The 16,975-nt window shown below is 37.5% G+C and overlaps 1 protein-coding gene across 4 annotated transcripts in view; it reads right to left on the bottom strand.

Annotated features, from left to right (window-relative positions):
- The window catches only part of pan2 (poly(A) specific ribonuclease subunit PAN2), a 25,950-nt gene extending 13,752 nt beyond the window's left edge, over window positions 1–12,198 (bottom strand). For all 4 annotated transcript variants that reach the window (XM_073822904.1, XM_073822906.1, XM_073822905.1 and 1 more), the window contains exons 1-7: window positions 12,131–12,198; window positions 6,945–7,245; window positions 5,776–5,945; window positions 5,446–5,566; window positions 4,799–4,876; window positions 2,594–2,864; window positions 578–923 (exon numbers count right to left, since the gene is read on the bottom strand). In XM_073822904.1, coding sequence (XP_073679005.1) covers window positions 578–923; window positions 2,594–2,864; window positions 4,799–4,876; window positions 5,446–5,566; window positions 5,776–5,945; window positions 6,945–7,232 — 1,274 coding nt within the window. In that variant the 5' untranslated portion in view covers window positions 7,233–7,245; window positions 12,131–12,198. The remainder of the gene's footprint in view (window positions 1–577; window positions 924–2,593; window positions 2,865–4,798; window positions 4,877–5,445; window positions 5,567–5,775; window positions 5,946–6,944; window positions 7,246–12,130) is intronic.
- Between the last annotated feature and the right edge of the window lie 4,777 nt (window positions 12,199–16,975).

The following is a 16,975-nucleotide window of genomic DNA, read 5'->3' as shown; positions in this document are numbered from 1 at the left end:
AATATTTTTATTTTAAATAAATATAAATAAGTATATTTTAATTAATCAAAGAATCCAAAAAATTCAAAGGCAGCACAACTGTTTTCAACTCTGATAATAAATATTAATAGCATATTAATCAGCATTTGTGACCCTGGACCACAAAACCAGTCTTAAGTAGCACGGGTATAAATAGCTCAAAATTAGTGGTGGGCATAGATTAATTTTTTTTTTCTAGTTTAATCTCACTGTAATATTGGAATTAATCTAGATTAATCTAGATTAAAATGGCTAATTTGAATTCTGCCGAAGGCATTCTGAATATGTGTGCTACCCAAATAATGACTAAAAGTAAGTCTTTTACTTTTACTTTGACTGGTTTTGTGGTCCAGGGTCATATATACCTGAAAAAAAAAAAACTGGAGTAATGGCTATTGAAAATTTGCTTTGCCATCACAGGAATAAATTACATTTTAAAATATATTATGGAAAACCATTTTTATTGTTTTTTATTATAATAATCTTTCACAATATTACTTTTTAAACTATATATTTGATCAAATGCTAGTGAGTGTATGTGTATATGTCTCAGTCATACCTTGGACTGGGTGTGATAAGAGCAGCGGGCCAATCAGAAAGCAGGGGCTCAGTACTGGTGAGAGGCATGGGCAGAAGAGACAGTGGCATGAGTTCATGATTCCAGTCCATCTGGGGCAGAGAATCCACCAAGCAGGGCAATGCTAACTCTGTCTCCCTGGAGTAACTGTTAAAGGACACCTCTGGGGCGCTGGACCACAGGTGCACACAGCCACCAGAGTCCCCAAAGGAGAGCGCCTGTTTGCTGGAGGACACATCAAAGCTCATCAGCAGCTGCCCCACAGTGTTGACGTGGAAGATATCAGCCAGATTGGCCAGGCCGGTGGGCTCGCAGAACTGACACTGACCTTCAAACACAAAGACACAGGCTTACTTACCAGGATTTTTCTAAAAGGGTTTTTTTTGTTTGGTGTTGAACAGGATTTGTAATTTCTTTTTAAAGAAGTCTCTTCTGCTCATCAAGTCTGCATTTATTTGATACAAAATACAATTTAAAATAACTAAATATATGAATATATTTTAAAATGTAATTTATTTCTGTGACCAAAGCTACATTTTCAACATTATTACTCCAGTCTTTAGTATCAGATGATCTTTCAGAAATCATTCTAATATGCTGATTTGCTGTTCAAGAAACATTCTTATCATTATTATTATCAAGAATGCTTTAAATCAAAAATGATGATAAAGACATTTATAATGTTACAAAATATTTATATTCAGTTAAATGCTGTTCTTCTGAAAGTTCTAATTATCAAAGAAACCTGAAAAAAAAAAATTATGCTCAGCTGTTTTCAACATAATAGTAATAAAAATAATAATAATAAATGTTTTTTGAGCTGCAAATCAGAATATTAGAATGATTTCTAAAGGATAATGTGACTGAAGTAATGATGCTAAAAATTCAGCTTTGAAAGCACAGGAAAAAAATTATTTTAAAATATATTCAAATAGAAAACAGTTATTTTAAATAGTACAAATATTTTAAAATTGTACTGTTTTTGCTGTACTTTGGATCAAATAAATGCAGGCTTGGTGAGCAGAAGAGACTTCTTTTAACAACATTAAAAATCTTAATGTTCAAAAACTTTTGACTGGTAGTGTATGTATTAAATGTAATAGAATATTCTTATAAGTCTTATTAAAAATGATCTTAAGACTTTTTATTTTTATGCAATCTGTTATTTTATATTTACAATATAATTAATTTTGCTTTAAAACAGAGTATGTTTGATTGCATAAAAACACTTTAATTCATGCAAAAAAACTCTAATGATTAGGCTATATCTGATAAAACCACAAAAGGTTTCACATAAATTTTAAATGATGGTTTCATATATTGTTTTTTCACATTTGTGACCATTTTAGTTATAATATGGAGCCCTTTAAAGTTGTTCAATTCTGTAACAATTTCTGAAATCACATATTGTTGTATGTTTAACCTAAAATCAGCATTTGTAGTGGCTTTTGTTTTCCTTTTTTTTTTAATAAACTCAAAACCTTTAGTTCATTTTGTTTAGAAACACTACACATTACAGATGGTAAATGCATTGAAAATGCTGAGTCAGAATGTCTTTAAGCCAAGTACTTTGTAAAGCTGTTTAGCACCTTCAGCATGATTAGTTCATGTGACCCACAGACTGAAAATCTATGTGGACAACATGACAACCACCAAAAGGGAAATGAAAGTAAGGTGGGACTTTTGAAAGCAAAAAATCTGCAATAACATTAGTAAGTTTCAGAAGAAAAGAACTAGATTAAACGTGAGGCTGGGAACAACAACGGTAATCCAAAGAAGACCACTACAGGATGATTAAAATACTTTGCAAGTTGCAAACAAAAATCCCCCAGCAGTTCTTCAACACATCAGGGACAGTTGGCAGCCGACTGGGGTGTGGCAATGACACCAATATCATCCTGTGTATTTTTCATAGTATTTTATTCTGCGTATTACCATTAAAGTTCTCCTTTTAGTGACAACAGTTAGGTGAATACCACCTTCGTACATGCATCATACCTGTTTGTGAAATGATAGCCAGACGGGAGGTGTATGTTGGGATGAAGCGGAGGAAAAGGGGATCCACGTGGACCTGCAGTGGGGTGATGGCCCTCATCATGCGCAGGTCGTATACCATGAGGAATCTGTCACATGACAGTCCATTCAAGCCCCGGCTCGAGAAGCCACACGCCGCCAACAGGTTACCGTGTACGTCGAAATCAGACAGGCTGCCAGAGAAGGCATCAAACTCGTGCTCCATTTTAAAAGTGCGTACATCACGCAGAGACATCTATGACAAATGATTGACACAAATAAAAAGATTAAATTAATGTTCATCACACTCCAGTGATTAAATAAGGTTATGCATGTTGATGAATGCATTTAAAAAAATAATAGTGTCATCTTTTAGCTTTATTGCAGTTTATTTCAATTTTACATTTTAACTTTTACATTTAAACTTTACAAAAACTATACTACCAGTCAAAGGTTTTTGAACAGTAAGATTTTTAATGTTTTTAAAAGAAGTCTTCACTGCTCACCAAGCCTGCATTTATTTGATCCTAAGTACAGCAAAAACAGTAAACTTTTGAAATATTTTTACTACAAAAAATAACTTGTTTCTTTTTGAATATATTTTAAATTGAATTTTTTCCATCGTTACTTCAGTCACATGATCCTTCAGAAATCATTCTAATATTCTGATTTGCTGCTCAAAAAACATTTATTATTACTATTGGTATATTGAAAACAGCTGAGTAGAATTTTTCAGGTTTCTTTAATGGATAGAAAGTTCAGAAGGACAGCATTTATCTGAAATAGACATTTTTTGTAACATTATAAATGTCTTTATCATCACCTTTAATCAATTTAAATCATCCTTGCTAAATAAAAGTCTTAATTTCTATAATTTCTTTAAAAAATTATACTGACTCCAAGCTTTTGAATGGTATAGTGTACACTGTTACACAAGCTTTTTTTTTTTCAGATGAATGCAGATTTTTGGGTATTTTAATGTGACACTGATCCTTCAAAAATCTAATATGCTGATTTGCTGAAAATGTAGCTTTGATCACAGGAATAAATTACATTTAAAAATATATTTGAATAAAAAGCAGTTCTTTTAAATAGCAAAATATTTCACAATATTACTGCTTTTGTTGTATTTTAGAGCAAATAAATGCAGGCTTGGTAAGTAGGACAATTATAAAAAATAAAAAAAACATGAAAAATTTTACTGTTCAAAAACTTTCGACTGCTGGTGTATATATTTAAAGGGATAGTTCACCCAAAAATGAAAATTCTGTCATTAACTTCTCACACTCAGTCGTTTCTAAACCCGTGAGACCTTTGTGCATCTTCTCAACACAAATTAAGATATTTTAGAAAGAAATCTGAGAGCTTTCTGACCCTGCACAGACAGCAACGCAACTGACACGTTCAAGACCCAGAAAGGTAGTAAGAACATGGTTAAAATAGTCCATGTGCCATCAGTGATTCAAACTTAATTTTATGAAGCTATGAGAATACTTTTTTTGTGGTCAAAGAAAACAAAAATAATGGCTTTTCTTCCATGTCAGTGTTCTCGTAGCTTAATTACATTACAGAGGAAACATTAATGTCACATCGACTATTTTAACAATGTCCTTACTACCTTCCTGGGCCTTGAACGCATCAGTTGCATTGCTGTCTCAGAAAGCTCTCAGATTTCATCAAAAATATCTTAATTTGTGTTCCGAAGGCAAACAAACTTTTTACATGTTTGGAGCCATATGAGAGTGAGTAAATAAGGACAGGATTTTCATTTTTGGGTGAACTATCCATTTAAATAATGATCAACAACATGCTTGAAAATGACTTTAACTGCAGTTACTAATGAAATACCAAATTCTTTTTCTCTGTTTTTTTTTTTTTAATGAAGTTGTGGTCAGACAGATGGATCCATGCACATTAAGCTCTTCCACCTAATTTTGTGGACCATCTGAAAATTCCAATCAGCAAAGAGTCTGAGCTGATCAGCCTGTGAGAAAATCAGGAATGTGTGAAAGCACAAAAAGAAAAAGCCCTATGTATTCTACCCGTGTTTACAGCTAACGTGTAGGCAGCGTGTTACCACATTAGCTCAGACCAAAACTTTTCACACACAACATCCTTCTATTCTGCGGGAAAAGCGAAAGAAGGAAACTATTTGTTCCACATCCATTTTCGCTTTACTCCTTCACTTACCTTGCCAGATGTGTGACCACAAAAGAAAAAGCGGTTGGACTGTCTTATGATGGCGACTCCGGGAACCTCAACAGTAAACTAGAGTGAATGAAATGAAATGTCAGGAAAAGATCTCTGGGTATTTAAATACTAAAACATCTTCTTATGTATTATATATAATAACAAAATATATATGTGACCCTGGACCACAAAACCAGTCGTAAGTAGCATGGGTATATTTGTAGCAATAGCCAAAAATACATTGTATGGGTCAAAATTATAGTTTTTTCTTTTATGCCAAAAATCATTAGGATATTAAGTAAAGATCACGTTCCATGAATATATTTTGTAAATTTGATATTTGATGTCAAAACCTAATTTTTGATTAGTAATATGTATTGCTAAGAGCTTCATCTGTACAACCTTAAAGGCGATTTTCTCAATATTTAGATTTCTTTTGCACCCTCAGATTTTCAAATAATCTCGGCCAAATATTGTCCTATTCTAACAAACCATACATCAATGATGGAAAGCTTATTTATTTAGCTTTCAGGGGATTTATAAATCTCAATATCAATACTATGACTGGTTTTGTGGTCCATGTATAATAAAACCATATAAAAACAGGTCCAGTTTTATTTTAAAGTATTACTGCAGTGTCGTCTTACTTTTTGTGTTTCCTGTACTGTTGTGAGGTCCAATTCAGCCACATAGTTCTGCAGACCCCCCATTAGCAATGTGTTATTATCGGTTAGAATCAAACTGTGCATGTCGGCACCCTCCTCCATTCTGAGAAAAAAAATAAAAAATGAATGAATTAACACCCACACATAGGCACAGACAAGCAAATAAAACCTTTTATTACAGTATTCGCAGAATATGCCTGTGTTCTGTGTGATATTAGGCTTTGAGGGCTTCCAACTCACACCAGTGCCGGTCTGGACATGACCTGCATTTATCTGCAAATGATAAATGTAACATGTAGGTGTGCAACTCACGGATAATCAAACATAACTAAACCTCCCCGCGTGTGGCATTTAAGATTGTTTTTGGTCAGAAACAGCACTCCTGTCTCCATACTCTGGATGTGGCGAATGTCATCAGTCATGTGCACCTGGAAAGAGGAGTAGCGGCCCATTGTTGGACCAAAGAAGGAACTTGCATGCCCCTGTTATAAAACAGAGAAAAGAACAAACACACACACACCAAAGTTTGTTATGCGGCTCACGCTTGTGAATAAAGTGACATCACTTTTTCAATGTGGAAGTACTCCGGAGATAATGTAATTTGATGGCCAAAACCACAGCTGAATTTTTGGAGCGAGATTAAACTTTAGCCTTAAATCTCCCAAGTTCAACAGAAACATTTATTCATTCATGCAGAATTTTTGGTGAAAATACTTGCTAGGTGTATTCATTCATTTTATAGCTCTGAGTATTATTTGAATATGACATACACTGCTGGTCAAAGGTTTGGAATTATTATACATTTTTAAAGAAGTTACAATTTAGGGTGCATTTATTTAATAAAAATACAGTAAAACCATCATATTGTGAAATTCTATTACAATTTTAAAAAGTGTTTTCTATTTGAATGTGTTTTCAAATGCTATTTATTCCTTTCATGGCAAAGAATTATATTCAATTACTCCAGTCTTCAGTGTCATGTGTTATGCTGATTTGCTTCAGAAAAATATGTGATTACTCATATTTTTGTAAGAACTGTCATAATGTATGATAGTTTAAGTATTTTAAGGGAAAAAAAGAACAAGAATGCATTAAATTGATCAAAAGTGAAAAAGATTTATATTTTAAATAAATTCTGTTCTATTGAAAAATCCTGAAAAAATGTATCACAGTTTCCACAAAAATACTGAACAGCAACAGCTGTTGTCAATATTGATAAAAATAAGAACCATTATTATTAAGTGGGCACAAACTCGGCATATTAGGATAATTTCTGAATGATCATGTGAGACTACAGACTGGAGCAATAGGTGCTGAAAATTTAGCTTTCCTATCTTGAAATATATTAAAACAGAAAAGTGTTTAATTATTACCATTTAAAATTGTAAGAATATTTCACAATATTAATGTTTTACAGTGTTTTTGATTAAATAAATGCAGACTTGGAAAGCATAACTGGCTTCTTTAAAAATCATAATTACCCGGTGGTTCCCCATCCATAGCAGCTCCTCTTGCATGTCGAAGTGTGTTGCTGTCACAGGGATCCCAACTTCGGCAGCCACGCTGTGCAGCTCCGAGTACATGCCCTCCACTATGTGCATGGATTCAGACACGGGAACAGCCAGCGCGTCGGGGTCAAGCTCCACGCCCTGCAGCAGCGCTGGGTCGAGCCGTGGGTCCATTGAGGAGTCCAGACCGGGCTCCAGGCCACCATGCAGGCCGGGCGTGTACTCGCCCAAACCCGGGTCCAGACCCTCAAAGTTCATCATGAGGATGGTGGTGCTGCAGTAGAGGGATAGGAAAATTGGGTCAATGGTGACTTTTGTGTCCTTTATAAATGTATAGGTCTTTAACAAAGAAAACTTTCCATGTGCATACAGTGAGGTCAATAAGTATTTGATCACCCTGTGATTTTGCAAGTTCTTTTACTTAGAAATCATGGAGGGGTCTACAATTTTCAGCATAGGTGCATTTCCACTGTGAGAGACAGAATCTAAAAATAAAAATCCGGAAATCACATTGTATGATTTTTTAACAATTTATTTGTGAATTATTGTGTCAAATAAGTATTTGATCACTTGAGTCAAAAAATAATAATATTTGGTACAGAAGCCTTTGTTAACAATTACAGAAGTCAAATGGTTCCTGTAGTTCTTCACCAGGTTTGCACACACTGCAGGAGGGATTTTGGCCCACTCCTCCATACAGATCTTCTCTAGATCTCTCAGGTTTCGGGGCTGTCGCTGAGCAACATGGAGTTTCAGCTCCCTCCAAAGATTTTCTATTAGATTTAGGTGTGGAGACTGGCTAGGCCACTCCAGAACCTTGATATGCTTGTTATGGAGCCACTCCTTGGTTTTCCTGGCTGTGTGCTTTGGGTCATTGTCATGTTGGAAGACCCAGCCACAACCCATCTTTAATGCTCTGACTGAGGGAAGGAGGTTGTTGCCCAATATATATGTCACAATACATGGCCCTGTTCATCCTCTCCTTAATACAGTGCAGTCGTCCTGTCCCCTGTGCAGAAAAACACCCCCAGAGCATGATGCTTCCAGCCCCATGCTTCACTGTAGGTGTGGTATTATTGGGATGATACTCATCATTCTTCTTCCTCCAAACACGGCGAATGAAGTTAAGACCAACAAGTTCTACTTTGGTCTCATCTGACCACAGGACTTTCTCCCATGACTCCTCTGGATCATCCAGATGGTCCCTGGCAAACTTCAGACGGGCCTGGACATGGGCTGACTTAAGCAGGGGAACCTTCCGTGCGATTGCAAGATTTTAAACCATGACGTCTTAGTGTATTACTGATAGTAGCCTTGGAAACGATAGTCCCAGCTCTCTCCACGGCATTGACCAGCTCCTCCCGTGTAGTTCTGGGCTGATTATTCACCATTCTTAGCATCATTGATACCCCACGAGGAGAGATCTTCCGTGGGGCCCCAATCCGAGGGACATTGACAGTCATCATTAGCCTCTTCCATTTTCTGACAATTGCTCCAACAGCTGTTCTTTTTTCACCAATTGGCAATTGCCCCGTAGCCCTTTCCAGCTTTGTGAAGGTCTACAATTTTGTCTCTTGTATCTTTTGACAGCTCTTTGGTTTTGCCCATGTTGCTACTTAGACTTTGGCTTATTGTGGGGTGCACAGGTGTCTTTATGACAGCTAAAGACCTCAAACTAATGCTACTAATTTAGAATCATGAGCAGAGTGTAGTTGGACTATTTAGCAAAATAACAGGTCTTTGAGGGTCAGAAATCTGGCTGATAAGCAAGTGATCAAATACTTATTTGATACAGTAATTCACAAATAAATTGTTAAAAAAAACCATACAATGTGTTTTCTGGATTTTTATTTTTAGATTATGTCTCTCACAGTGGAAATGCATGCTGAAAACTGTAGACCCCTCCATGATTTCCAAGTAAGAGAACTTGCAAAATCATAGGGTGATCAAATAATTATTGACCTCACTTTACAGTCGTGGCCAAAAGTTGAGAATTACATAAATATTGGAAATTGGAAAAGTTGCTGCTAAAGTTTTTATAATAGCAATTTGCATATACTCCAGAATGTTATGAAGAGTGATCAGATGAATTGCATAGTCCTTCTTTGCCATGAAAATTAACTCCCGAAAAATCCCGAAATCCCGAAAAAAAACTTTCCACTGCATTTCATTGCTGTCATTATAGGACCTGCTGAGATCATTTCAGTAATCATCTTGTTAACTCAGGTGAGAATGTTGACGAGCACAAGGCTGGAGATCATTATGTCAGGCTGATTGGGTTAGAATGGCAGACTTGACATGTTAAAAGGAGGGTGATGCTTGAAATCATTGTTCTTCCATTGTTAACCATGGTGACCTGCAAAGAAACGCGTCCAGCCATCATTGCGTTGCATAAAAATGGCTTCGCAGGCATGGATATTGCGGCTACTAAGATTGCACCTAAATCAACAATTTATAGGATCATCAAGAACTTCAAGGAAAGAGGTTCAATTCTTGTTAAGAAGGCTTTAGGGTGTCCAAGAAAGTCCAGCAAACGCCAGGATCGTCTCGTAAAGAGGATTCAGCTGCGGGATCGGAGTGCCACCAGTGCAGAGCTTGCTCAGGAATGGCAGCAGGCAGGTGTGAGCGCATCTGCACGCACAGTGAGGCCAAGACTTTTGGAAGATGGCCTGGTGTCAAGAAGGGCAGCAAAGAAGCCACTTCTGTCCAAAAAAAAACATCAGGGACAGATGGATCTTCTGCAAAAATATGGCGAATGGACTGGTGAGGACTGGGGCAAAGTCATATTCTCCGATGACGCCTCTTTCCGATTGTTTGGGGCATCTGGAAAAAGGCTTGTCCGGAGAAGAAAAGGTGAGCGCTACCATCAGTCCTGTGTCATGCCAACAGTAAAGCATCCTGAGACCATTCATGTGTGGGGTTGCTTCTCATCCAAAGGAGTGGGCTCACACACAGTTTTGCCCAAAAACACAGCCATGAATAAAGAATGGTACCAAAACACCCTCCAACAGCAACTTCTTCCAACAATCCAACAACAGTTTGGTGAAGAACAATGCATTTTCCAGCACGATGGAGCACCGTGCCATAAGGCAAAAGTGATAAATAAGTGGCTCGGGGACCAAAACGTTGAAATTTTGGGTCCATGGCCTGGAAACTCCCCAGATCTTAATCCCATTGAGAACTTGTGGTCAATCCTCAAGAGGCGGGTGGACAAACAAAAACCCACTAATTCTGACAAACTCCAAGAAGTGATTATGAAAGAATTGGTTGCTATCAGTCAGGATTTGGCCCAGAAGTTGATTGAGAGCATGCCCAGTCGAACTGCAGAGGTCCTGAAAAAGAAGGGCCAACACTGCAAATACCCTTTGCATAAATGTCATGTAATTGTCGATAAAAGCCTTTGAAACGTATGAAGTGCTTGTAATTCTATTTCAGTACATCACAGAAACAACTGAAACAAAGATCTAAAAGCAGTTGAGCAGCAAACTTTGTGAAAACTAATATTTGTGTCATTCTCAAAACTTTTGGCCACGACTGTATATATATATATATATATATATATATATACATACACACTGCCATTTAAAAGATTGGGATCTGTAAAATCAGCGAGACGTTTCTTATGATCATGAAGGGTTTTGATCAAAAATACAGAAAACAATGTAATATTGTGAAATATTATTAAAATGTTAAATAATGTTTAATGCATTAAACGAATTTATTCCTTCTGAATTTTCAGCATCATTACTCCAGTATTCAGCATCACATGATCCTTCAGAAAGATGTTTATTCTTTCTTTTTTTAATCAATACTTTTATTCAGCAAGAATGTGTTAAATTGATAAAAAGCAAAGACGTATATTGTTAAAGAAGATTTATATTTTGTATACATGCTGTTCTTTTTTTACTTTTTTATTCATCAAAGAATCCTGAAAAAAGAATGATTTCTGAAGGATTATTTGACAATTAAGACAGGAGTAATGACTGATGAAAATTAAGTGTTGCATCACAGAAATAACTTCTATTTTAAAATATATTAAAACAGAAACCATTATTTTATATTGTAATAATATTTTGCAATTCTACTGTTTTTTTTCTGCATTTTTATCAAATAAATGCAGCCTTGATGAGTATAAAATACTCATCTTTCTGATCCCAAACGTTTGAACGGCAGGGTATATTTACATCTTCCTTCTTAATGTAATGACTTTTTTGCATCTTACCATCCCAATTTCTCCTTAAAATATTAAATATGAAAATAAAAGCTAACATTCTGCATGTATTCTCTCCCTCCCATTTTTATTCACTTATTTTTATTTTATTTTACTGACATGACATTGTATTGACTTGAAGATGCATCATATAAAGTATCATATAAACTATGATAAGTCCATCAATGCTAGATTTTTAAAAAAATGTTATTTAATTTAAAGTTATTAATATTTCTTTTTCCAGTTTAGCTCATATAGTGCTAGGTTTGTCAGTAAATTGTTTATTGAAATTATACAAGATGTTTGCAGAAATATTAGTAATCAATACAATTTTAGTAAACAGAGTTATAAAGTAAGCAAATCTTAAAATAAACTATAAAACTATCAACCTTGTGACATTTCAAAGGCACGGCAGTTTATGAACATAATGCATTCACCAATACATTCATAAGAAATAATAAATGCACCCATTTAGACAATTAAAGCTAGTCATGGAGACTTTCTGTATGTGCTGCTTTTACAAAGCTAGTGAGCTGCCTAGAAGGCATGTTTAAGCATGATGAGTTCAATGAGCATATTCCAATTCTGAATGAACCCAAAAGAGCGGTCTATGTAACGTTAGGCAGTTCGGGTTTTAAAAACAGCAATACTGCTGCATACTACGTGAATAAACGTGATGGTATCACATCGAGGTGTCCGACAGTTTTTCGGTATTCAACCGCAGTGAATACAAAGAATGATTATAGCGTAAACTTTGAAAAAGAACGTGCAAAAATAACGTTACGTCTGAGTAAAAGAGCAAAGTTAACGTAACGTTGTTCATTTTCTGTGCATGGCACTTATGACATTTTACACTTAGGATTTTAATCCGTTTCTAAAGTTCTTCAAGCAAACTAGCAGGGAGGGACTTAAAATGTGTACTGTGAACATTTAACAGGATAAATCATACCTCTAAAATAAAGTTATCCTCGGGTCCATATGCTCATACTCCTCGCTTCATTCAAAACAAAAACAAACACGCACTTCCGGGTTAGACAGAACTGCATCCGGAATCATCATAAGCGCTTTTGGACTGACATTTAAAAAAAATTTAATCTATCTATCTATCTATCTATCTATCTATCTATCTATCTATCTATCTATCTATCTATCTATCTATCTATCTATCTATCTATCTATCTATCTATCTATCTATCTATCTATCTATCTATCTATCTATCTATCTATCAAAATAGAAATTTTATATAACTTTGTAACTTGCATGATCTGTGACTGTTGGCTCCAAATTATGAAGGCCTTTGTTACAATTCAGACTCAAATTTGTTGCTTTTAAGCTGTTTGAGATTAAAATATTATTTAAGTTATCTATCTATCTATCTATCTATCTATCTATCTATCTATCTATCTATCTATCTATCTATCTATCTATCTATCTATCTATCAAAATAGAAATTATATAATTTTGTAACTTGCATGATCTGTTGGCTCCAAATTACGAAGGCCCTTGTTACAATTCAGACTCAAATTTGTCAAATAATAACACAAACTAAATATAAACCTTTAACATTTTCCTGACATGTCAAATGAATGTGTAGAAAAGTTTCTTAAGTCTAAATGTGGAAGGGTTATTTATTGTTGAGATGATCTAGGTAGGACAGCTTGGATACAAACATGACCAGAAGCTATAAAGTCAGCAGTAACTTAGATTTAGTCAAGACAGATGTTGATGTCACTACAGAAGCAGGCAGCTGTCTTTAGGAAAGAAGAAATTTTGTGCATGCTGTCGCCATGGTTTGTGGACATAGTCTCACTTCCTCTGATTATAAAAAAAACTTTCAGATGAGGGAACTATCTCATTCAGGTTTCTAAGAATGCTGTGTGGTTAGATTTACAGCATTGGAACTTCTATAATTTCAGTTGTAATAAAAGATGAATTGTTTTGCTTTGTAGTAACAGCAACGAACTGATGAAACATTTGTGAATGGGAAGACCTACAGGAGAGATTTACCAACCTAAATTTTCTCATGAATCTTTTATGTGCTTAGTCGAGGTGGAAGAAAATTCCTGTAACTATGTAATGCAGAGTTCTAAGTTAAAATATTGTGGCTCACAAGTCCGTGTGAAATTCAGATCTCTACTTTATTTCAATCACTTAATCAACCAATGAATAAAAAATAAATACATATATGAATAGCTGGTGCTTATGTAAAACTGTATACAAGTATTGTAATACTAGATTGGTTATGTTAGAATAGCATTGTTCAGTAGTAAGTCTATTAGTATAATTATTAGTTACTTATTATGTCATCAAACTTCCCATATCGCTTTTGTTGTGGCTTTTGTTGTCTTTTTAGTACATCACGTCAGTGGACAAGTTGATGGTCTTGTAAATTTCAAATTTAATAATTGATAGAATATTTATCAGAGGATGTATTTTCAAGAAAATTCCACTCATATCTGACCTCACACCACAATCAGCACAAGCGCCATAGAAAATAAAGTCTACACCAGTGTCAGAAATACAATAAACAAGTTAAATGTAAAAATGTAAATACATAATTTATGTAAAATGTAAAGACAATATATAAAATGCAGACACATTCACAAACTATTTCTATGTGTGTGTGTGCAAATTATTTAGTGATATTTGGAGTGGGACCTAAAATTCATCATTTATTTAAGAATTAATAAGATAATAAAACTTAAATAATACATTTTTTGTAATGTCCTTATGCCCTTGATAAGTAATGTCTAAATGTAATATCTGACATAAAAGCTAACATTACTCCAGCAGTTAACCTCCTCAGGTGCGACTTAACTTCATAAGCATTTATTTAGTGCACTTTGACTAACTTGTAATGTTACAGAGCCCCTAAAGCAGATTTGTCCAAAACAGGACCCATTTTTAATTTCCATTTATTATTATTATAATTATTATTTTTTATTTTTGCGCATTGAAGTGTAAAAATTGAATGAAGTGAATTTGATTAAATAATAATTTGATTTGAAAAAAAAAAGTTATTTAAATGTTTGTTTAAATATTTTAAAAATGATATATTTGAATATAATTCAACATTTACTTTTGGCCCAAAGGCATAACATACATATTTTAAAACATATATATTCTTATTTATAAAAAGGATATATACCTTTAAAGGGATACTTCTCCCAAAAATGAAAATCCTCCAATTATTATAAACAATCGCTTATTTATAACCATCAGGTGTCAACTTTTGAATATCAACCTGCTTTATATGGACACAGAGATGGATTGTTGGGTTTTTTTTTAAATCGTTATCAGAATAAAATGTCATATTGTCACGCCAGGCCAGCAGAGGGAGCCCTTACCCCCACTGACTGTTGCTGCTCCCTCTGCTGCCTCTATGGTTACTTCCTGTTTATCAGACATAAAAGCCAGCTCATCACACACACACATCGCGAAGTATTGTTTTGCTCCAGCGGACTCTACCAAGCGTTTTCCTTTGCTCTCAGGTTTCCTAGTCTCCTTGTTGTTCCCTAGCCATAGTTCTGTTTTTGTTTTCCCAGTCTTAGTCTTAGTTTTCTAGTTTCTTGTTTTCATTTCATTGTTTCATTTGGACTGCCCACTTGGATTTTGACCCACGCTTGTTTATTGGATTACGCTATTGGATTGTCTTCGCTGTTCATGTTTGCTGGTGTTTTCGACCCTGTCTGTCTGACTACGATCTGCTTAATAAAGCCTTGCATTTGGATCCTCACTCTTGGTCGTCCCGTTTGTGACAGAATACTTCGCCACACCCGGATCCAGCGGCTTTACTCACCACCAGCATCACAACATGGACCCAGTCGACCAACTTCTGCTCCTCAGACAAGGAGATCTCCCCATCAAGGAATATGTTCAACGTTTCAGTGAGTTGTTGCATAAAGTATCATTTTTTGATGAGGTATACTTTAAGGACTTATTCCGTATGGGGCTGAATGAACCAACAAGATCAATGTTGCCTGGGGGGAAATCCTTATGCTCACTGAAGGATTATATGAACTATGCACTGTCGTTATGCGGCTCTCCATGTACTGTGGGTATTCTAGTTGAGCCCCAGCACAAGATGTCTGCTAGCTTCAAGCCACAGCACAAGATGTCTGCTAGCTTCGAGCCACAGCACAAGATGTCTGCTAGCTTCGAGCCACAGCACAGGACGTCTGCTAGCTTCGAGCCACAGCACAAGATGTCTACTAGCCCAGAGCCAAAGCACAAGATGTCTGCTAGTTCAAAGCCTGTTCATAAGATGTCTGCCTTTCAGGAGCCCCTTCACAAGATGGCTACCTTCCCTAAACCTGTTCACAAAATGGCCGCCTTTCCCGAATCAGCTTTCGGAATGACCATCCTTCCTGAGTCCGCATTCAAGATGGTCACCCGATTGGACCCAGCTCACAAGAAATCTACCACGTCTGACTTCTCTCACAAGATGGCTGCCACCCCAAGGCCCGATCACAAGATGGCCGCCATCCCCAAGCCTGTTCACAAGATGGCTGCCACCCCCAAGCCAGTTCACAAGATGGCCGCCGTCCCAAAGCCTGCTTCCAAGATGGCTGTCCTTCCCGAGTCAGCTCATAAGATGGCCGCCTTTCCTGAGACTGCACCCAAGATGGCCGCCCTTCCTGATCCTGTTCGCAAAATGGCCGCTCTTCCAGACCCTGCTCACAAGATGGCCGCCGTTCCAAAGCACGTTCATAGGATGGCTTCCGTTCCTGAGTTCCCGGTCAGAATGGCCACCACGCCAGAGCCTGCTGCAAAGATGGCCGCCACGCCAGAGCCTGCTGCTAAGATGGTCGCCACGCCAGAGCCTGCTGCTAAGATGGCCGCCACGCCTGAGCCTGCTGCAAAGATGGCCGCCACGCCAGAGCCTGCTGCAAAGATGGCCGCCACGCCAGAGCCTGCTGCAAAGAGGGCCGCCACGCCAGAGCCTGCACCCAAGATGACCGCCACGCCCGTGCTGGCACACAAAATGGCCGCCATACCTGAGGCTGTTATTAACAGGGTGGCTACAGCGTCAGACTCTCACCCTTCCAGGACGTATCAGAGACTAATGTCTAGCTTGGAGGACCCACCACTGCTGTCAGCTCGTTCGGCTGGTCCCTTACTGTCAGCCGAGCCAACGTCTGCTCACCCCACATCAGCCAAGCCAGCGTCTGCTAGCGCCACATCAGCCAAGCCAGCGTCTGCTAGCGCCACGTCAACCAAGCCAGCGTCTGCTCACGCCACGTCAACCAAGCCATCGCCTGTGAACGTCATATCTGCTTCTCTCGAACCTGCACCAGCTGCCGTTCCTACCAAGTCAAGTTACAGCTGCTGTCCCTGCCGAGTCAAGTCACGTCACAGTCACTGTCCCTGCCAGGACAAGTCAAGATACAGCTGCTGTTCCTGTCAGGCCAAGTCAAGCAGCTGTTCCCTCCGAGCCAAGCCAAGCCACAGCTGTCCCTTTCACGCCAAATCAAGTCACTGCTGCTCTTGTCATGACGAGTCAGGTCATAGCTACTTCTTCACTGCCAAGTCACATCTCCCCTGAGCATCCAGAGCCTTCACTCCCAAGCCATGCAGAGCCAACGCTCCCAAGCCATGCAGAGCCAACGCTCCCAAGCCATGCAGAGCCAACGCTCCCAAGCCATGCAGAGCCAACGCTCCCAAGCCATGCAGAGCCAACGCTCCCAAGCCATGCAGAGCCAACGCTCCCAAGCCATGCAGAGCCAACGCTGCCAAGCCATGCAGAACCAACGCTCCCAAGTCACGCAGAGCCAACGCTCCCAAGCCCCACGC

This window comes from Garra rufa, chromosome 18 (assembly GCF_049309525.1).
Source record: "Garra rufa chromosome 18, GarRuf1.0, whole genome shotgun sequence".
Taxonomy (NCBI): Eukaryota; Metazoa; Chordata; class Actinopteri; order Cypriniformes; family Cyprinidae; genus Garra; species Garra rufa.
Note: the sequence above shows the minus strand (reverse complement) of the source record. Positions and strands in the feature narration are given on the sequence as shown.